The sequence below is a fragment of the Lissotriton vulgaris genome, chromosome 12 (assembly GCF_964263255.1).
Source record: "Lissotriton vulgaris chromosome 12, aLisVul1.2, whole genome shotgun sequence".
Classification (NCBI taxonomy): domain Eukaryota; kingdom Metazoa; phylum Chordata; class Amphibia; order Caudata; family Salamandridae; genus Lissotriton; species Lissotriton vulgaris.
The window spans coordinates 11908017-11931060 of record NC_141700.1 but is presented as its reverse complement, the minus strand read 5'-3'; the positions used below and the strand labels follow the sequence as shown (position 1 = coordinate 11931060).

Here is a 23044-nt window from a genome sequence, read left to right as displayed (position 1 = left end):
CTGAGGTGCATCATCAGAGCTGTGTGAATAATAACTGCCGGCAGCCCCGTGCATGAGGTGCATCATCAGAGCTGTGTGAATAATAACAGCTGTGAGCAACAGCATACTCTTGCACACACTCTCACTGCTCACCAATTCAAAGTTTGCTAAAAATTTTATGCAACGCATTGTCATACACAATGCCAATAACTTTAATGCTGCGAGACCTATTGCATTGTAAATGCTTGTTTCGCCATTGAATGGGCTGTTGTCTTTAGATTGCAGCCTTTCTGAAGGATAGATAATCGTCTCTCCTTAGACGGAAACACTTGTGTGTGCAGTGTTCAGGAATGCACCTAAGTAGTTGAACTGGTATTGAGATAGATTTCTTTTTATTCACAACCAGCCCCAGCTGACTGAGAGTGGCGATAGTCAAATGATAATGTTGGCTCACTTGCTGGTATGAAGATGCCTTGATGAGTCAGTCGTCTAGGTATGGACCGACAAACATTTTCATTTTTCTGAGGTGAGCTGCCACCACCACCATGCATCTGAAGACAGCAGTTTTGATATGGCAATTGGAAATGGTAATATATTGGGTTGGTAATGGTCTCTTTCGATGGTGAACCTCAGGAATTTTCAATGTTTCTTGGCTATCAGGATGCGAGAATACGCATCTCGCAGATATACAGAACATAACCAATCCCCACAGTGAAGCTGAGGGTAAATTTGATGAAGAGCCAACATTCAGAATTGTTTTTTGCAAATCCACTTGTCTGCTTTCTTGAAGTCTAACATAGGTCTGTAGTAGTTTTTCGATCCTTTCTCTTTCACCAGTAAGTAACGGGAATACATTCCCATCCTTTCAGGGGAGTTGGGACCTTTTCCACCTCATGTTCCTGCAAGAGGATGGAGACTTTTTGTTTTAGTTCTTCCCGATGGAAGCGAGAAGGTTTCTTCAGTGGAATGGATCTTGGAGGATACTTGAATCTGAGACAGTATCCATGTTCCGCAATATTTATAACCTATCTGTGGGTGGTAATTTCTCTCCACTCTTCCAGGTAAGATGTCATCCTTCGCCCTACTGAAGTGGTTGACAGTCAAGGGGAAAGAAGGTAATTATTGTTTGCGTTTAGTAGTTGACATCGACATAAGATCCAAACAAAGCATTCCCTGGAAAAGGGAGATTTAATATACAATGTTGGGCTTCTGGCTTTAACCCTGTGAGTCTGAGCCAAGATAAGCGACAATAACCATTTGCTGGGAGTTAGGATGTTTCAGCTGCAGCACTGATGACTTGATTTGGCACTATCATGCCCATGTTGATTTCCTGGAAATCTTGAAGACTCTTAGTAGATCTTTTATAAATTGTTGGACAGAGTCCCAAACTGACCTGGCATATCGTCCCAGAAGAGCAGAAGCACTACCAGCTTTCATTGTAACTTTGGAAGTACTACACACGTTTCTTCCCACAGAATCCAACTTTTTACTCTCCTTGTCTGGACTGATAGTAGATGAAGGGACTGTAGCATGCAATATTTGGGCAGCAGAGACTATGACTGAGTTTGGTATAGGATCTATGTGTTAAAAAGAGGGATTCTGATCTGGAGGCTTGTATTTCTTTTAAGGTGGGATGGAGCAGCTTTAACAGAAGCTGGTCGCAAATAAGTCCACACAGGGCTCCAACAAACCTGGTATCAAAGGCAGCAATGGCCTGGCAGCTGACCTTTCCCTGAGTATTTAGAAGATTTTCTATGTGGACTCCGTGGTAGTTGGTAACCCTATATTTAATTTATTGGCGTTCCAGACGAGAATCTCCTGGAAGGTATTGATATCAACAACAGGAGATATTCTAGCAGGAGGTGGATCAGTCAAAGTAGGTGAGTACAGTCCTGAAGATGAAGTGGTATGACGAGACAGTGAGGGTCTCGATCTGAAGCAATAATATCTTCACCTTGAGCGTGAACGCCTGGAAGATCTTCAACTAAAAGGACCGTTGTGAGATCTTGACCGTTACCTAGACCCATGGCTGCAAGGTCTGTTTTAACAGGAAGGAGATCTAGGGTGCCTTGATGTAGATGGCACTTGTTCAGGTGACTGTGGTGGCCGAGAAAGAAGTGGCTGGCAGATTTATTGGCGCTACTGCCACTAGAAATGCTGGTTGTGGAAGAAGAAGAGAAGGACGAGGAGGAGATGAAGTCAGTGGTGGAGAAGATTCTGACAGATTCTGAAGAGATGTTGGTGAAGTTGGAATGAGGTCTGGAGAAGTCAGCCTGGACGGAGAATAGGCTCTTCAATACTCAGAGTCGGATTCCAATGGAAGTTTGCAAGCTTTCATGAGTAAAAGCTACTCCAGCGTCTTAGTCAGAGAAGTTGAATGATATCTCGACATTGAACCGTGACTGGACATGAAGTTATTGATGTTGACTGTGCTCACTTCCTCGACGTCGTATCTGCTATCGTTGTCCAACCAGCTCTTGACAGAGAGTAAGCTAGTGCAGTACTACTTCTCAACGTCGAACGGGAACAAACAGTTTCGTACTTGTAGGTGTTGTTTTGCAGCTTGACAAATTTTCTGGATTCACATGCTGTGCATTATTCTGCCATCTAGTGGTACAGTATCGAATTCTCTACTTTTTTGTAGTCCTATTTTTATTGTATGTGGGTGTCGACAGATCCCCCCTTTTGGTGCTTCCTCTGATGTGGTACGCCCTGCCCCGGAAGCTTCCACTCTTGGTCGCCATCTTCAGATTCTTTTTTTGTTTTTCCTGTAGGTCTGTTCTCTCCTTCCATCTTCTTAGTGGAGGTTGATAGGCCGCTTGTGAAGAGAGAAAATTCTTCAAAAATACTCCAAAACTATACTCAGAGATAAGAAACTATTCATTTTGAATTGTGAATCCTTTCTCGATTCACGTACTGTGCATCAATTTTGCAGCAGTTTTGTTAGTTGTGGTTGGGTTGAAGATGAGCTTAGATTTGTAAACAGATGTTTTAAGATTTTTTTGTCGCACTAGTGCTTCCCTGTATATTTCAATGTCTATGTAGTAATGTTTTGTGAATGTGTGTGCAGATGACCACGTTGCTGCCATACATATATCCTGTAAAGGTGTATTTGCAAGAAATGCAATGGTTGATCCTTTTTAGGTTGAGGACCTAAAGGCTGCGCTTGCGCAGTCTCCGGTCGGAGATTTAATGATTTGGAGTAGGGGGGCTTGAACCCGCATCTCTCCTCCTCTCTCCTCCATTGGCTGGCTTCCTAAACGGAGGCAAGCCATTGGAGAAGACAGGCGTCACTCCAATAAAGCCCAGTCTCTTTCGGATTCGGGGGTGTGTTTTTTGTGTTCTTTCCACCTGTGACGTCATCCGTCACTCAGAACACCAAAACACGCCCCCGAATCCGAAAATGTTCGGAGCTTTGCATCCGCCATTTTTTTCCCTGTTTGTGACTTTATAATCCATTTTGCAGCGCCCGTTGATCCCTGCCCGCACTCTCGGCCCCATCACCCCCAGTGCCTCTCCCCACTATCAAGAAGCGAGAAGCATGGAGTCGGGGTAGAACCTCGGGGCGGCCCGGCGAGGAAGCGCTGCCCTGTGCTGCTGATGGGTCTGTGAGCAGCGGTGGGAGCCGTGCGCGAGAGCCTGGACTGGGAGCCGGAGCTTCACTCTGGCGGCAGCAGCGGGCATTGTGCTGGAGCACCGCAACAGCTGCCGCCGCCATGGACTTTCACCCCGAGCCCCCCCCCCCGGAGAGAGGGGAGGGATGAGCATGAAGCGAAGCTGCAGGGAGAGGGTCATCCACACCGGCCTCGCCGTGCACCCCCCGGCCGGCCTCTCCCTGCCACGGCACCGCCCGCACCAGCACCTCACGCGCCGCAGTGCGAGCACCCCGCCGCCCGACCCCAGGGCCTCGGCCAGCCGCCCCGGGACCAGCAGCGCGCACCGCGGGTCGAAGGAGAAGGGCTCCACCAGTCTCAACAACACCGGCACCGCCGCCATCTTAGAGCGGGCAGAGTGCGGGATCAGTGAGAGGCAGCGAGGCAGTATCCCCCCAGCCTGGACTGGGAGCCGGAGGCACTGCCGGAGCTTCACTCTGGCGGCAGCAGCGGGCATTGTGCTGGAGCACCGCAACAGCTGCCGCCGCCATGGACTTTCACCCCGAGCCCCCCGGAGAGAGGTGAGGGATGAGCATGAAGCGAAGCTGCGGGGAGAGGGGCATCCAAACCGGCCTCGCCGTGCACCCCCCGGCCGGCCTCACCCTGCCACGGCACCGCCCGCACCAACAACTCACGCCCCGCAGTGCCAGCACCCCGCCGCCCGACCCCAGGGCCTCGGCCAGCTGCCCCGGGACCAGCAGCGCGCACAGCGGGTCTGAGGAGAAGGGCTCCACCGGTTTCAACAACACCGGCACCGCCACCATCTTAGAGCGGGCAGAGTGCGGGATCAGTGAGAGGCAGCGAGGCAGTATCCCCCCGCACGCAAGGCCGCCCAGACCCCCAGGCAAATTACCTGCTGATGCAAGGGGGAAATACTATGCCGCTTGGGGCAGTAACTCGCTAACAAGCCGCGGCAGGTGCCAAGCGCTGTACTCGTCTTTAGCGCTTGGGAGCGTTTTATGTGCTTTGGCCGGTGCCCACCTGGCATCTTTTACCCCGTGTTTGTTTCTGCCGTGACTTTGCCCGACTTGAGCCTCTGCAGCGCGACCAGAGCCGAAGGAGGAGGCTCGTCAGGGAGGCCGCGCTGCTATTGGCTGCCGAGTCAGCCTATGTCCAGCGAGAGAGGGGCAGGACGTCCCTCTCCCACCACAACCCGGAAAAGACCCGGTGAGTGCAAGACCCGGGTTGTTGGGCTCAGGGAAGGGCGGGGCTCCTCGCACCCATCACAGAGCAGCCCGACTGGCAGTGGGCCGCTCCAACGTTATTTCCCACCTCGGGGGAAGGGGAAGTTATTGGAACTGTGTGTTTGAATATTTGCCCCAATTTGTAGTTTTTCTTCCTATAACCCAGTTCTACGTTGTTTATTCTTTTTGCAAATCATATATACAACTATACCGTCCTACATGGAGTACATGTTGAGTACGTCTTTTCCCCTGAGATTTGAAGAAATATTTTCATTTTTTATGCTTTTATTAACAAACATTGAACTTACCTCTCGGTTAAGTGCGTTTTTAGGTTTCTTCTACATTTGTAAAGTCTTGCTTTGTGTCTTGTTTCACAGTTTCATTTGCAAGGTCAAGGCGCATAATTTTTGTTTACGCGTCTTTAATAAAGTCTGTCCTGCACACTAATATGAAGAAACTACATTGATCTGTTGACTTATTACCTGAAAGTATATTTTATAATATAGACATTAAACAGGAGGCACTTTCAGAGTTTGTTTTGGACGTGTGTATTTAATTTTTGTTCCAAACAATTATTTTTCAATTACAATGCGCTAAAATAAACATCTCGCAGGTTATTTCCTTTTGCGCGGGTTTGGAAAAGTATAATGAGAGTAACAAAGATGCTTGGAGAAACGGATTTTGAAACCCCGGCTCCAAAGGCTCCTCGTTTCTCTTTAAGGGTTCACAGAACGGGCCGCTGTAGTTTTGCTCTTCAAACCTTCCCTTTGTCAGCGGGAGCCTTAAGAGGCACCCGATTAGTGTTCTCCGCTTTGGGGTTTTGTTTTGCCAATTAGTGTTTTGTGGCCAGCAGGAAATCTATGCCAACTGAGATTACGGGACTATCAGGCTTTTTGCAACCTTGGCGTTCAAAGAGGTTCTCTGTTTCAGGATAGTTGGTTGCGCAGTAGGGTTCTGTACTTCAGCTTTGAGTTAGATGGCATAAAATTAGGAAGCAGGGAGTAATGTAAATATTGTAAGTGATGAAGTGAACGAATAAAAGACTGTACTGGGTGTGATGAATTTGAGAACCTGGCCAGTGTTGGGTAATTAAATATTTATTTTGGGTGCGGTTTAAGCTTGTGTTTTAATTTGAAGGCCTTGACGCTGCTTGCTTCGATGTATGTGCACACTTGAGTTTTGTTCACACGTTATCCGGTGAACAAGCAACAAGGAGCTAAAACAAATTTGGCCGCTCTTGCAGGAGAAGTCATGCTATTATCCTTTGCCGTCGTCGGTTCCCGTTTCCTGTGTGTGTGTGTGGGATGCTCTGTGTGTGTGTGTGTGTGGGGGGGGCTCTGTGTGTGTGTCTCTGTATGTGTGTGTGTGGGTGGCTTTGTGTGTGTGGCTCTGTGTGGGTGTAAATGCAATGGGTCATGCATTTGCGAGCGATTAGCCTATTGGCATTGTAAATGACAATGCCATTTATTTAACGATTAAGCTATTGGCAATGTAAATGACAATACCATTTATTTAAGATTTTAAAAAAACAATGCCATGAGCAATGCCAATAGCTCTACCTTTAATAATGCAGAGACCATTGCATTGTAAATGCTTGTTTCCTTGTTGAGTGTGCCTTTGGGGTTGATTTTAGTGTGATCCATCTGGCAATTGTGACTTTAGTTACAGGTTTTCCCATACTGTTGTCTACAAATGAGACAAATAGTCGGTTTGTCTTCCTGCTCGCCCTCGTCTTTTACAGGTAGTGTATTATAGCGCGTCTTGCTTCTATTTAGCAATGTAGCACTTCCTTGTTGTTGGCCTTCTGGCTTCTCTAAGAACAGCCACTATGTTTGCTAGTAGTTTAGAGGACCGGATTCTAAGCCTTCAGGAGCCAGGCTACCAGGCTCAAAAGACTCTGGTTCTGGGTGTAGTGCTCTTACTTCTTGCATTGACAACCGGTCTTGTTGTGTTGGTAGTTTTAGAATGTTACCTTGCGCTATTTCAGCTCTGTGAACCATGCCTGTCTCGCCCATTGAGGGGCAATCAGTATTATAGTCATTCTTCTTCTACTGCATTTGCTGATCACCCTAACAGTGGAATCGGGGGAAAAGCGTAAGCAAATATCCCTGAACAGTTCATCGACAGACGACCCGGGTTTGGTGGTATGGTTATCTCAACAAAATGTTTTGGAATTTTGCATTCTTTGGTGTTGCGAATACATCTATTTTTGGTGTTCCCAAACTTTTGAATATCTTTTTGAGCACTCCTTGGTGGAGTTCACATTTGTGAGAGCATGATGCTTGTCTGCTTTGCCTGTCCACTTCTACACTGTCCTTGCCTGATAGAGTAAAATGGAGACAACAGCATTTGATCTATGTTGCCCACTTCCCGATTTCTTGGTCCAGCTTTAATAGAGCAAAGGATTGAGCCCCCACTTGCTTGTTAATGTAAAACATTGTAGTCGTTTTGCCTGTTTGGATCAATATAGTCTTTCCCAATAGCTCTTTCTGAAGGCTTTTAAGGCTAGGAACACTAACTTTAATTCCGAGATATTGATATGCTGTACGGCATCATGTTCCTTCCAGACTCCTCGTACTTCGAGCGTGTCCCTGTGCGCTCCCAGCCTATATGAGAGGCATCTGTTGCAATGGTTACTGTTGGCGTAGGTTGTGCAAATGCCCCTCCTTGTGCTCCATGTTTTTACCATGCCATCTCCTGCTGTAGTCTCTGGGTGGCAACCACCATATTCTCTGAACTCCCTCTGGCTTGTGACCATTGGTTCTGTAGCCATTCCTGAATTGGCCTCCTGTGTAATCTCGCATATGGAATTAAAGGGATGCATGAAGCCATCTTTCCTAACAATTTAACCACAGTCCTCACTGTGAGAGCTGGACCCTTCTGGTAAAGGTGAGTTTGCAGCAACAGTGATGGTATTCCCCTTTCGCTAGGATATACTTTCACTTCAACTGCGTCCACTTCTCCTTTTCGAAACCCACCGCACACAAGCCTTCACCACGCTCCCCGCAGGAACTGGTACAAGGTCACCGAAGAGCACCTCAACTCCGCCCTCAACCGTGCTCCTCCACCTACCACGACCAACGCCAACTCTGCAGCCAACGAACTCCACACATGGATCACTGAATGCGGAAACACGCTTGCCCCCCGAACTCCGACAGACAACGCCCCACGAAAGCCACCAACCTCCGAGAATCCAGACGCATGGGCAGATGACTCGAAAAAGCATGGAGGAACAGCAAAACCTCGGAAGAACACCTACAAAACCGCCATGACAGAGCACCACCAACTCATCAGATCCACGAAGTGGAACTTCATCCAGGACAGAATCCTCTCCAATGGCCAAAACTCTAAAGAATCATACAAGAATTCACCAAACCCCCCCCAGTGAAACCTCAGACGCCCCACCCTCCCAGGACCTCTGCAACAAACTCTGCTCCTACTTCCATCACAAGATCAAGACTCTTTATGACAACTTTAACGAACGGAATCAAGGCACCGAAACTACACCTACCACCAGCAATGCCACCCAGTCTACCATCAACGTCTGGACCCCTGTCACCAAAGAAGACACCACTAAGACGATGAGGAGCATGCACTCAGACTCATCCAGAGGCAAAGGCCTTGACTGGTAACAGTCTACCCCTTCCTCCGAGGCTGCCTCCAACTCCTGCCACTAAGATTCTGTGTATTCAGACTCTTCAAAGCCCTGAAACATCCTCAGTCCCTCTTGCTCCTCTTCTTCCTTGTAGAAGAGTTCTTCCTCCTGCGGTTCAGTTAAAAAAAGGAGAATGATTATCTTTGACGTCATTCGCGCCCTGGTGTTTTGGCGGCACATTTATTGAGGAATTTGATATTCCTTTAAGGATGTGTTGAAGTCTTTCATTTCTGAAGGAGCGTGGTCATTTCAGCCTCGAGACGCTTCTTCCTCTTGATCTCCGCCGAGATTTCTTCTGGTTTGAGGGTCAAATTTGATTTTCTCTTCGACGTCAAAGATTCCTCGTCAAGCTTCTTTGCTCGTCTTAAGACGTTTCTCCCTTCGTAGTAGAAGCGCCTCGATCTCATCAGTCAACAAGTGTGTCTTTTCTGGAGAGTTTCCTTCTGCAGTGTCCCTTTTGAGGGATCAGAGGGGTTCTTCGATCATCAAGTGTCTAGATGACGAGGCTGCCTTCGACGCCTTTGAGCCTGTTTTTTGAGAGTCAGGCAACTTTTCCGTAGAGGGTGTGGCTTTTACCTGCGGTCTCTTGCCTTTCCTGGTTGCCTAGGTTTTGACTTGAACGATTTTTAGATCTCCCTCGGCACCTTCGACAACATTTTCCTCCTGGTCACTCGACAGACGCAGGTCTTTCAGGGTTAAAGTTGGTTTCTGTCCCTGCAAGGTGTAGTGTGCCTGTCTCGGCTTCTCCATTGCCCTCAGTATCTTCGACTTGAACCGGGCACAGGCATCGCAGTTGTCACTTCAATGATCTATCGGTAGGAGGGGGGGAAGCTGTGAGGATGGCGCATGGGGAAAAGTATCACTCTATTGTAAAGGCTCTAGGTGTTGAGTTTCAACGTTTCATGTTATGTTGTTATATAAGTAATGCATAAGTTGTCTCAATGTGTAACGATATTAGAACTGTAATGGACACAAGCAATCTGTAACTAATATAACAGTCTGAAGTGTCAGCTTATAATGAGTGTTTTATCTCGGTAATTTTACGATCTGAACAGTAGTGCCACTAGTGATCCAAAAAATACAGACACTATAAACTGCAGAGTTTTTGAAAAAGAATAAAAACAAAGTAAAGAAAAAAAAGGAAGATCTATCGGTAGGCAAGTGTTGCAGATGGGCTGTTGGTCCTACCGCGTGAATTTGTGGTGACATTTCGGGCAGAACTGGAACGGAATTTTCTCCATTATGTTGAACAGGGAGCCCGCTGTCCCGGCATTCTTGAAACTGTCTAGGAACTATTCTCCTTTACTCTAGGATTCTCCTCCAGTTCCTCTTTTTCGATGTTCTTGTCTTAATTTTGTCCAAATCTCCAGCAAAAAAATCCCAAACTTTCTTTTTCCCACTGTTGGAGAGCCTTCGGCCCAGCATCCAGACCCAGCAGTGGACTAAAATAATCTGAAGATGACACCAAGAGTGGGAGCTTCTGGGGAAGGCCTACAACATCACAGAAAACACCAAAAAGGTGGATCCGTCGACGCCCAACAACACCACAAATAGAAGTACTACAAAAAAGTCTAGAATTTCAGACCCAACTACTAGATGGTGGAACAACGCGCAGATTGTGAATCCAGAAATGAGTCATGCTGCAAAATGTAGTTTTTCACCAGATTTCCTCCTTTTAGATCTCCCATTCCAAGAATCCTCAGGGGGGGGCGATAGGGGCACTGGTAGAGGAAACAGTCTATCCTGCCAGCGAATCTGGTCTTCTCTGGTGCACCACCGGGCCATGAGGAGAACCTTCTTGCTCTTCCAAAAGGTGTGCTTGCAGTGGCGATGTATTTTAGGATCACAAGAATCTGGCAAACAGAGGATAGAGACCCTCAATGTCAAGCAGGTGACTTGGAGGCAGAGGGGAGGCCCTGCTAGGAGAGGTGACTTAAGGACGGACGTAGAAAGGTTCTGGTGACCTTAGAGACCTTAATCGTCATTGACGGTGGCTTCGACTGGGTTGTCGTCAACAGGATGCAAGCATCCTTTTTTGGTGTTGTGGTAGACGGGACTGCCATAGACAGAGCAATCATCGACACAGCAGTCGTCGACTGGAGCATTGCTGGGACCATCGTCGACAGCAGTGTCGTCGACGGGCTCGTCAACAGGAACATCGTAGACGACTGGATCTTCGCTGACAAGATGGGAGAACTGATGGGCTAATCTCCTACGCCGACGACACCCAGCTGATCCTCTCCCTGACCAACGACCCCGCCGCCGCCAGAGCCAACCTGCACGAAGGAATGAAAGAGGTAGCCGAGTGGATGACGACCAGCCGCCTGAAACTGAACTCGGACAAGACGGAGGTCCTCATCCTGGGCTCCTCACCCTCCGCCTGGGACGACTCCTGGTGGCCTCCCGCCCTGAGCACCGCACCCAAACCGACAGACCATGCACGAAACCTGGGCGTCATCCTGGACTCCTCCCTCTCCATGACCAGGCAGGTCAACAACGTCTCCTCGGCGTGCTTCAACATCCTACGCATGCTAAGGAAGATCTTCTGGTGGATCCCCACCGAGACCAGGAAGACCGTCACCCAGGCCCTCGTCACCAGCCGACTGGACTACGGCAACGCACTCTACGCCGGTACCACCGCCAAGCTCCAGAAGAGACTCCAGCGGATCCAGAACGCCTCAGCCAGACTCATCCTCGACATCCCACGAACCAGCCACATCTCCGAACATCTGAGAGACCTTCACTGGCTCCCCGTCAACAAAAGAATCACCTTCCGCCTCCTCACCCACGCACACAAAGCCCTACACGACCAAGGCCCGAGCTACCTCAACAGCCGAATCAACTTCTACGCTCCCAAACGCCACCTCCGATCAGCCAACCACGCCCTCGCCGCCGTCCCCCGCATCCGAAGAGCGACTACAGGAGGAAGGTCCTTCTCCTACCTGGCCGCCAAGACCTGGAACTCCCTCCCGTCCGACCTGCGCCTGACCCAAGACCACCTCTCCTTCAGGAAGAAGCTGAAGACCTGGCTGTTCGAGCAGTAGCGGCACCCCCCCCCCCCCCCCCCCCAGCGCCTTGAGACCCTACGGGTATGTAGCGCGCTTTACAAGTGCCAATGATTGATTGATTGATTGATGGTGGCTGTCGTTGTTTTCAACGACGAGATGGTTGTACTGGTGGCTGACGACGATCTTGGTGTCAACAGTAAAGGCGTCATCGAGAGGGACTTCGAAGAAGATGTATGTCTCGTGGAAGGCTCAGCAGAAGAGGCATGAGGGCAATCCTTATCCTTGGCAGATGGCATCAATGGGCCCGGCAAGAATGTTTTTGAGGAGAAATGTTTTTGCTTCTTTTTCTTGGAGCTGTGAGGTTGATGAGAAGTCTTCAAAGATTTTCTGGACTCTTATCCGACTCCTTCAACAGACCTAGCCCTTTTGCTAGACCTAAAAGAGCTGTCACTATCCTCCTCAGAAAATGTCTTTGTTTTCTGAAACCACAGGAGTTGCCTCCTTTCCGTGTCCCTTAGAGATTTTGAGGAGAAAGTGTGACAAATCTTGCACTCTTACCTCATGCTTGAAATGAAGACAGTAATGACAGTCCTTATGTAGGTCATCCACATGAACTCTTTTTCCAGCAGGTCTTACAGGGACGAAAAAGGCATTTTCTGTCCGACAAAGTAGAATAATGAGGTTGAAAATAGCTTTTCAGATGAAAAAACTGAGCAGAGCTCAGGAAGACTCCCTTCACACACGACATGTGGTGAAAATCTGAGGTAATCAGCAACTCTTGGGAGTGTTCTAGAAGGTGCTACCACCTGAGTGGTCATAGTAAAGTTTGGTCCTTTTTTTCAAAACTGACATAGATAGGCTATTAAATGTATTGCCTAGTGCCATTATAGCCTATGTTGGTTATACATACTGCTTTACTATAGTACTGCGGGACTCCCACTCCGAGAACGGGGAATGATTCAAGCATGTGAATCTATGAAAGATCCAAGACTGGGTCACCAGTGTGTCACAGTGTGCTGAAGGTATGACAATGGTATCTTAATGCCACTTACATTATATGTCATTACAAAAGAAGACAAACACAAATCTACACAGGCACTTTCTTGTCAATGCACTGCCAGGGAAAGATGTTAGAAAAGAAGACTTGCAGAGACTTACCGCACAGCCACAGTTTGGTAAGTAGGCGGAAGAGTAGTGAAAGGCTGTCTTGGGTGTCTGAGGTAGCCATATAGATGGGCAGACAGCTGGGCTTCAGAAGACCCCAGATGCGGATGACCACCATCAGTTCACGCAGCATGCCCAGCGACGGGCCGTCTCGCAAGAAACTGCTACCAGGTCGCATCAGGGATCCCTGTGGGCAGATAAAGGCGGCAGCAACATGAGGACAAAGGAGGCAGCAACATGAGGACAAAGGCGGCAGCAACACGAGGACAAAGGAGGCAGCAACATGAGGACAAAGGAGGCAGCAACATGAGGACAAAGGCGGCAGCAACACGAGGACAAAGGAGGCAGCAACATGAGGACAAAGGAGGCAGCAACATGAGACAAGGCAGATAGAAAGTAGGCCACAGCATGCGCATGGCAGAAAGACATAAAGCAGCTGCATGACATGCAGCACAGAGAATAGAGACGGCAGCATGATATGCAACATGGAGTAGTGTTAAAGGAGCATGACACAGCATGAAGTAAGCAGATAGCAGCATGACACGCGGTATGTGGAAGGGAGATGGCAGCATTATACGCGGCAAGGAGGAAGGAAGACTGCCGTATGAGCTCCCATATGGAGAACAGTCTGCAGCATGACATGTGGCACACAGATGAGAGACAGCAACATGACAAGCAGTGCACAAAAGGGAGACAGCAGCATCTCATCGGATATAGAGAAGTGGGACAGCAGCTGAACATACCACATGAAGAAGGGAGACTGCAGCATGACTTGGCATGGAGAATGGACATGGATCTTCCTCTCAACCTGGATCGTGATTGTAAGACATCACACCTCAAGCCGCCATAAGCTTGAGAGAGTGCTCCCTCAAGGCTTTGGGGTACAAGGCATGACAGTCGGAGCAGGCCTTTGTGTCGTGATCCTGGTCGAGCCACCAGAGGCATGCAAGGTGCGGGTCTATCACCGACATCTGTCGGTGACAGGCACTGCAGGGCTTGGAGCCGACCTTTGTGGATGACATGCCTGCCAGACCAAGAGATAAACCTCAAAAAAGACTTCAACAAAACATCAAAAAAAACCTACTAAAAAAATGACTAAGGGGTAGCTCTTCCTGGATCTGCGCTGGCTGGCACGGAAAGAAAATAACTGCGTCAGCGTGCCTGGGTGGCGTCTATAAAGGCACCGCGAACGTCACTTCTGGCGACGCCACCAACAGGCGCGCATGGTTACTGCTCATAAAAAAATTCCAGATCACATCTGACCCCTGGGAATAATTCTAAGGTAAGGAATATGCAGCTAAAAGTCTCTATCAGATTGGAAGAATCACAAGCATGCAATAAGCTCAGAAATGGTGGATTAAGAAAGAAAATGCCAGTGTTAACATATGCTCTTGCCCGAGGGAAGTCTCACTGACAGGTTCAAGTCAGCATAGCTCACCTGGTTAGGGAGGCTTGCCAGCAGGAAGAGCACAAAATCCCCCACCCACTGGATCAGCTGCTGAAGAGACTGTAGAGTGCTCATCTCCAGCACAAACTCCTCTGTTTTCAGGTTAATCATCACTTTGTCGATATCTGAAGACAAAATAAGGACACACAGGCATGTCAATGTGACAGACGTACGTACATGACAACAGATTTATAGTAATTTTTCCAGTAAAGAGCAACTATGTACAAGGGGCACATATAAGAACATATCAAACAACCCTGGGCCCATCTTTCAGAAGGAACAAGTTATGTTATTCACCTATAACACTAACATTGCAGTTTATGGTCGCTTACAGCTGCACACGCTTGAATTCATTCCGCTCAAACTCTGCGTAGCCAAGGTTTGAACAGCCAGATGAAACTCATTTTCACTTGACAGCAAAAGTTTCCAGTCACCAGAACAGACCTCCGTACCTGAACCAGTCCAAACTGGCCTCAAAGTGATCTAGGGAACTGAAAGACTTCCCTTTTTGACAAAGAATGGAATAAACTGCTCTGTGACTTTAGAAGCCTTTGGAGTGTATGAATTACAGACTCCCTGGATGGCTGGGGCATGCCACCTAGGCCACCGAGCGAGTGTAAATACTGTCATAATCAGCTAATAATGTGTTGATGTTTTTGACTCCTCACATGGGAGGGCTATGCACTATCAACGTAGAGAGAAGCCAGGAGTCTATCCTCTACGTGGTTGCCACTCTCACGCAGGACTAAGCTTAAGGCCAGGAGAGCCTTTGGAGTCACATTCTTGCTTGACCTCTGGAGAGAAGGTCCAGCTACATGTCTTCAAAAGAAGCCAGGGTAAAACTACCAGAACTGTGATCTGATCTGTGCGCGTGGAGCCGAGGCACCGGCCCAGCTCATTGGAATGACCTGTATACGTGTGCAAACAGCAACCATTAGCCCAAGGTGGCACAAGGTCAAAGATTGGTGTTAACCAGAACCCTATCAACTTGAATTAAAATTTTGCTGAAAAAACACTCCATGAGACTGCTGGTTACCAGACTGCGTTTGGAATGCCACAGCACCAAGCGTGGGATCTTTTATCGAAGGAGGCTTTATCTTCAATTTATGAAGTTTCACTTATTGCTTTAATTACTGCTCATTTAATCACTGGAATGATCTTCAACTTAGCACAGGCAGAGCAGTTTGTAAGTATTTGAACCGAGGACCTCCCATACCATTTTTCTTCTGCAATATTTCTGCCCATGTAAAGTGTTGTAAGGTCTATTCTGGGACATATCTTTACTTGTAGCATAATTTTACATATGCATCTTCCTGAGACCGCGACTGCTTATAAAAGCAAAATTCCAGGCTAATTTGGGCCTGAGATGTAGCACTCAGTAGCAAAAATAGCTGTCCATACACGTTACTATGCCAAGTCAAAACACTGAGCTTCCACTCAGAGACCGCTCGTGCCCACAGGTGAATGATGGCAGGGCCTGCTTTTAACTGCCTTCCACAAGGGCTCCAATGAAGGGCGAGACGTTTTCTTCGCCGGTTTGCAAAAAGCAAGGCCAACGGAATTAGATTAGGACTTAATGAACGTGAGAGGTTGACAAAAAATATGTCACTCATCAAAGTAATTACCTAGGTATTTATAACAAGAGACACTCTCGAATCTTACATTATTCAATATTCATGAGCCCCGTTTCCTTACCTTCCTCGCAATGGCGCCATCTTTGTGTTTTTCAAATTTACAGCTTGTGGTTTTCTTTTTTAACACAAAAAGACGAATGCAGTAGACAATCTTCGAAGCCAGAGCAGCATTGTGCTGAGGAGAACTGTATCTTCTGCATATTGTGATAATGTAAGAAGTCGCCCACAATTTCTTTTTTTTGAGGGGAGCGGGAGGGTATGTTGCACTACTGAGGCAGTAATTTAAATCTGATATTTACACGTTAAATAGCAGAACTATTGCGTCAGTGAACAGACTTTTACAGAAACTACTTTCTCCGCGCCCACCATGGCTTGCCTATTTGCATCTCTCTGTACCACCTGAACAGCAGTATAGAAAATGAAAAAATGTGTGACTGGTGTTTTTGCTATAAATTATTTCTTTTTACTCTGTCGAAGGCAGACTTAAAATCGACAAAACCTGCATAAGGAAGCGAAGAAAGAGTGACGACTGCTTGGCCCACACTTTGAAAACTTCACAAAAGCATTTATTTGTGGCCATTTAACATGTGCTTCTCTTTCACTGTCCAATAAGTCAATTGGCACACACTGACACAACCGGCAGGGCGATGAAGAGCACAATATGGGATGGGGACACATACATTCACCCATTTATCGCTACTCCCTTCCCTAAGTAAGGTACTGGTCCCTTGATGGCTGCTACCACTGGGGTCAAAAAGTTGGAGATTCCTCTCTGACCAGCACAGGCTGAGGATCCCCGGCTCCCAGGCCAGGGAACACACGTAGAATCACTTTCAACCCTGTAAGGAGTTATCAACACATAGTGGATCTGGCAAAAATGCAGTCACCTGGCACTTTGGAAAGGTCTGAAAAAGAACCTGCTTTCTCAAATTTTAGAGGCCATGAGACACATTTTTCAAACTCCCTGAAGTGCAAGATTGTTACAGCCTGAGGCAGCCAGACTAGAATGTATAAATAGAAACAGCAGTACTTGCTCACTCACCGATATCTGTGATTTTGGAGCAGATTTCAGTCAGCCTGTCTCCAGGGCTTTTATCTGGGGTGTTAAGGATTGTGGGACGAAGCAAAGACTTCAGTGTACTGCTCACAGCGATCAGGAATAGCTTGGCGTGATAGTCGCAGACACGGGCCACTGTGGAAGGGGACAACTTACACAGAGATGCTTTCATGGCAACGATCCGTGTGGAAAGAACCTGTATGAGAAAGTACAAAGGCAGGGTGAGTTATTTCTCTGTGGATATTGGAGCTCAAGTCTCTACAATCTAGAAGCCATATCAGGGAAGCAAGAGGAGTTCTTCCATCGTGGATGTCCAAGCCTACAGACTCAGGGTGAAGAACCACAAAGAAGGGCTAGACTAACCCCCATAGATGTATAAATCCTGCAAAATATGGGGGAGAAACAAGAGGGAAGAAATTGATAACCTGTTCCAAAGCTTCCAAGCGGCAATCTTAGAGTGCCCTGATGTTCACTAGAACCTACGCTCCTGCCCGACAGTAGTGAGAGCCTAGGATAAGGCAGCTTCATCTTGACCATGCCAAGTACTGCCGCTCCAAAACCAAAGAAAGCTGACAAGTCTCTTGATCTGCCAGCACAACCAGCAATTGCATTTAACTAGGTACCATATGAAAATAACCACTGTTCTGCTGAGACCATCCAAATCACTCCTGGATTATTTGCATCAAATGAACATTGATTCATGTACTGCCAGGGAACCTTCTCTGGAACCTCGAGGAAGGAGCGCTGCCCAGAATCTACTTGAAGAACCAGATTGATTCCCCTCACTTATGGTAACTCCAGATGTCGAGTCAACTGTCTGCCACGGTTAACTTTCTTCACTGCAGCAACCCCGCAAATCGCTGCCCACAACCATCTAAAATATATTGATTACAGCAAGGGACCCAACTGTGCTCTCACATCAGGGGACTCATTCAGAACACTGTCAGACCCAGTTCTAGAAATACAGATTACTTTTACAGTGAAGCTAGGAGAGACAAAGACCATTAGAAAAAATAACCACATAGGTAACATTTGTTTCTGAAATACCCCTTCAGTGAACTACTAGAGACAAACCTCAAGAACACCTCTTAAAATTAACTCGAGAACTCCTACAAGGAGACCGCTTCGACAAACTCTCGTCCTGAAAAAGGATTTCATGCACCGACATTTAAATGTACTCTGGCCCAAACCCAAGCCTGACCCGAATCCTAACTTTAACCCGCAGCCACATCCTAAGCAAACCCTTACTTTAACCCCTGGCTCTTTTCCTAATCTGTAACTTATTATTTACCCCTAGTTATGCAGCTTTTTAACTTTTATTTATATGTTTTTTTTTTTTTATAACCATCTAGAAATGAATACTTTTTTACGTGGGTTATTTTGTGTTGTAGCTATCTAAAAAGTATTTTCCTTAGTAGAAACTTTGCTTGTAGCGATTCCTCTGGAAAGGAACTTTGATGCAATGGCTTTTCTCTCTAGGGGCGTCTCAGAAATGGTTCTCCCAGCACATGTTTTTCTGTCAAGACCAACTCCCATCAATTCCCAAAAAAGCAGACCTCAAAACACTGGAGAATCCCATTGAGTGAATCTAGTCAGAGCGGACAGCCACTCAGTGAGCAGCAGCCGCCTGTATGGGCACACCCAAGGACAGTCACAATTGGTCGTTTTCACAGCGTCAATTCAATCGCAGCCTTTCATTATTTGTCTGCATGAAAGAAAATGTGTTTCTTACCTGTAACTATAGTTCTTCAGTATTGGAACCTTTCATAAATTCCCCTGCTTGAATCATTCCCCGTCGTTGAGATGGGAGTCCCCGGTACCATACAATAGTAGTAGAATGATCAATAAAGAAAGCCCTGGGGTTTTTACTTTTGTGGTCTATTGCAGTCACTTTAGAAAAGAGACTGAACTTATGTCTCAGCCAATCAGGCGTCAACATCCTTTAGAAACCTTTGAGGGAAGCTCCAGTACCTCTGATTTTCCATACACAAGTGCTAGAGAACTGGAAACAGAGAGGTTAAGGAGAGCATCTGTGAGGAGGAAGAGGGCGGCTCGCATAAGAATCTATGAAAGATTCCAATACAGGAGAACTATAGTTACAGGTAAGTAACTCATTTTCGAACTCCAGTATTGGAACTTCCATTTTCACATGCTTGAATTAAGCAATAGTGATGCACATGTGAGTTTAGTTGTGAATAACCGAAATGCATACAAAGGACATCTGGAAAAGAATCTGTATGCATAGCACACACAACAGCTCAACTGTTAATTTTTGAGAAACTTAGAGCTTGAAAAAACCAACAAGGTTCACTAAAACAATGCGCAGAACAAACAAATGGATGGCAGGATGATGGAGATAGTTCACCATTACCAGAAAAGATGTATTAGGACTGCCTGGCCCGCTGCTACTTCTGCCTGAGGAGTGGCATCGAGACAGAAAGGCTGTGTAGGGGGATGCAGTTTCTTCCAAGCAGCTGCCCTGCAAATGTCCAAGAGTGACACACCCTCAAACAGTGCAGTTAATGCTGACACAGCTCTTATAGAATGAGAAGGGAATGATGCCTGCAATGGCTAACCTGCTGCCTGATGGCAAAATGGTATTGCAGAGGAAATCCATCTAGCGATGCTTTGTTTGGGAAGGGGCTGACCCTTTCTAGGTGCACTGTACGCTACAAAAAATTGGCTAGTCTTTCTGGAGGACTTAGTTTTAACAAGGTAGAACTTGATGCACCTTTTAATGCCCAAAGAATGAAGAGCCCTTTTCCGATGAAGTTGAAGGATTCAGAAAGGTCTTCAAAATAACAGGCTCATTCACATGGAAGTCAGAGGGGACTTTAGGAATAAATCGAGGATTTGTACTTAGAATAATCCTTTCATGTTAAATTTGTAAGAAAGGTTCTTGAATCGTAAGGGCTTGATTCGCAATGACACGTCTAGACGATGTAAGAGCTACTAGGAGAGCCACCTTATAGGATATGAACTTTAAGGTGGATCTATGGATGGGCTCGAAAGGCTGCTTTAGGAGTTGCGCAATGACACTGTTCAGTTGCCAGGAAGGAAGTGGAGGTCTGAATGGTGGGAGGTCCCTGTAAAGTTTCTTCAGAAATGGTTTAATGATCCTAGAGGACCATAGAGAGATTGTGTTCTGTGACCGCCTAAAACGTTAAATGGCCGCCAGGTGAACATAAACAAAATCTCTTCAATTTGTAAGAGTTGGTCTTATTAGTGCTGAAAGCTCTGTTTTTAGAGAGTATGTCTTTGCATTCTGGAGGAATGTTCTGATGGGTAAACTCATTGTGCTCTGAAGCATCCCGATAAGTGCAGAGATTGGTGTTGGGGTGCAGGACCTGACCCGGATTCATAGTTAGGAGGTAGTGAGAGATGGTCAATGGAATGTACGGTCTCTCAGAAAGCGGAAGGAGCAATGTAAAGCAGTGCTGGCGAGGCCATGTTGGGGCTATGAGAATTATTCTGCATGGCTCGATCTTGATGAGCACTGTAGGGAACAGAGGAATAGGCGCAAATGCAAAAGGAAAGATTTCGCACCTTGCCATCGAAAACGCTTTCCCGCAGGATCCCTGATGGTGATACCAGCTTGCAAAGTATCGGTACTTAAAGGGTTCGCAAAAAGGTCGGGACGGTGTGTTCCCCACTGGGAGAATATGCGGTCGACAATTTTCTGATTTAACTCCCACTCGTGGCAGGCTGATTTCAATCTGCTGAGCATGTCTGCTATCTGAATTTGCTCCCCGGGAAGGTGTACAGCTTATAGGTGAACGCCATGTTCGATTGCCCAATTCCAAATGTTCTGTGCCTCTTGTGAGAGAAGTAGAGACCTGGTACCTCCCTGCTTGTTCAGATAGTGCATTGCTGTTGTATTGTCCGTGCTTATGAGGACCTGTGAATTGATTCTTTTGGGGGGGAAAGCTTGCAAGGCCAGATAGGGTTGTTGCCATTCACCACTGAGATGTAGGTCCTGAAGATATGCACCCCATGCTTCCAAAGATGCCTTGGAGCTTATGACCAGCGGGGACGGTTGAGGAAGAAAGGGGAGCCTACCGAGGGGTGTTTCTTCTGAGTCCACCAAGCTAGGCTTTTGACCATAATCAGAGGTATGATGATGAGATCTTCAAAGCTTCCTGTGGCTTGTGTCCATTGAAGGCTTAGCTGCTCCGGAAGGAGACGCATTTGTAGTCTGCAGAATGGAACTAGCGGAATGCATGAGGATATCATCCCTAACGATGGGGTGCCGAAAGAGGACCTTTTTTCTGAATGGCTTTGGACTATACAATGAGCTTTAGCTGCCTTTCTTTGGTAGGACAGGCTATGTTGGCTACTGTGTCAAGATTTGCTCTCTTAAAGGTGGTGGCATTTGAGAGCGTTGTGGATTAGATTTTTTTCCAATTGAGCATTAGGTCCAGGTGTTTTGAAGAAGGCTATATTTTTATTTATTATTATTATTATTATTCTTTGTAGGGCGCACAAATCATCTCCAAGTGGATCTCTCGGCGCCCGGGTAGCAGACAACCTAGTGTGGGAAATGCTCATTAAAACAGCCAGGTTTAAGATGTTTCTTAAAGAGAGCCAGGCTGGGCCATGCCCGAAGATCCTCTGGCAGGCTCTTCCAGTACCTGGGGGCTAGATAGAACAAGCATTAGAAATGCAATAGGTCTCGCAGCATTAGAGTTAGTGCTTTTAGAATTGTTAATGGGTTTTTTTGTAAATCTTTAGCATGAGGGTGAGGGTGAGTGAGGGTGAGTGAGGGTGAGGGTGAGTGAGGGTGGGTGAGTGTGAGGGTGAGTGTGGGTGAGTGTGGGTGAGGGTGAGGGATTGAGGGTGAGGGGTTGAGGGTGAGTGAGGGTGAGGGGTTGAGGGTGAGTGAGGGTGAGGGAGGGTGAGGGGTTGAGGGGTTGAGGGTGAGTGGGGGTGAGTGAGGGTGAGGGGTTGAAGGTGAGTGAGGGTGAAGGTGAGTGAGGGTGAGTGTGGGTGAGTGTGGGTGAGTGTGGGTGAGTGTGGGTGAGTGTGGGTGAGGGTGAGGGATTGAGGGTGAGGGGTTGAGGGTGAGTGAGGGTGAGGGGTTGAGGGTGAGTGAGGGTGAGGGGTTGAGGGTGAATGAGGGTGAGGGAGGGTGAGGGGTTGAGGGGTTGAGGGTGAGTGGGGGTGAGTGAGGGTGAGGGGTTGAAGGTGAGTGAGGGTGAAGGTGAGTGAGGGTGAGTGAGGGTGAGTGTGGGTGAGTGTGGGTGAGTGTGGGTGAGTGTGGGTGAGTGTGGGTGAGGGATTGAGGGTGAGGGTGAGGGGTTGAGGGTGGGTGAGGGGTTGAGGGTGAGTGAGGGTGAGTGAGGGTGAGGGGTTGAGGGTGAGGGGTTGAGGGTGAGTGGGGGTGAGTGAGGGTGAGGGGTTGAGGGTGAGTGAGGGTGAGGGGTTGAGGGTGAGTGAGGATGAGGGGTTGAGGGTGGGTGAGGGTGAGTGAGGGTGAGGGTGAGTGAAGGTGGGTGAGGGGTTGAGGGTGATTGAGGGTGAGGCGTTGAGGGTGAGTGAGGGTGAGGGGTTGAGGGTGAGTGAAGGTGAGGGTGAGGGGTTGAGGGTGAGAGAGTGAGGGTGAGTGAGGGTGAGTGAGGGTGAGTGAGGGTGAGGGGTTGAGGGTGAGGTGTTGAGGGTGAGTGAGGGTGAGTGAGGTGTTGACATGCCTCTGCCAAAAGACCGCCCTGAAATCCCTAGATGAGAGAGTCGTTGCTATATTGTCAAGGCAAATAGCAGCAGTAACCTTGTGCTCCCATATACATGGCAGGCAATACGATGCGCAGCACGCTTAACAACTATTGCAAACGGCGCAAGAACAACTTAAAAATAAACATTCAAAACCATACATGCAGGAGGTAGCAGAGATGCTCTGAATACTTCACCTCTTAACACGGTACTGAGGACACGAGAGCTCCATCTGATCGCCGCCATCGCTGTGCGTGGAATTCAAAGTAACATGGGTGTGAAAAAAAGAAGAGGTGACTGCAGCGCCGCCATGTTTTTGAGGGGCAAAATTGAAACGGGAGCAGAGATGCTCTGAATACTTCACCTCTTAACACGGTACTGAGGACACGAGAGCTCCATCTGATCGCCGCCATCGCTGTGCGTGGAATTCAAAGTAACACGGGTGTGAAAAAAAGAAGAGGTGACTGCAGCGCCGCCATGTTTTTGAGGGGCAAAATTGAAACGAGCCTGTATTTAAAGTTCCGATGATGGCAGCGGCCATATTGTAGTAGTCAAGG

General features: G+C 47.6%; 1 protein-coding gene across 1 annotated transcript in view; it reads right to left on the bottom strand.

Annotated features, from left to right (window-relative positions):
* Nucleotides 1–23044, bottom strand: part of MED16 (mediator complex subunit 16) — a 110912-nt gene that overhangs the window by 20580 nt on the left and 67288 nt on the right. Inside the window, exons 10-12 of the mRNA XM_086946721.1 lie at nt 16767–16977; nt 14082–14215; nt 12638–12830 (exon numbers count right to left, since the gene is read on the bottom strand). Of these exons, the coding sequence (XP_086802847.1) occupies nt 12638–12830; nt 14082–14215; nt 16767–16977 (538 nt within the window). The remainder of the gene's footprint in view (nt 1–12637; nt 12831–14081; nt 14216–16766; nt 16978–23044) is intronic.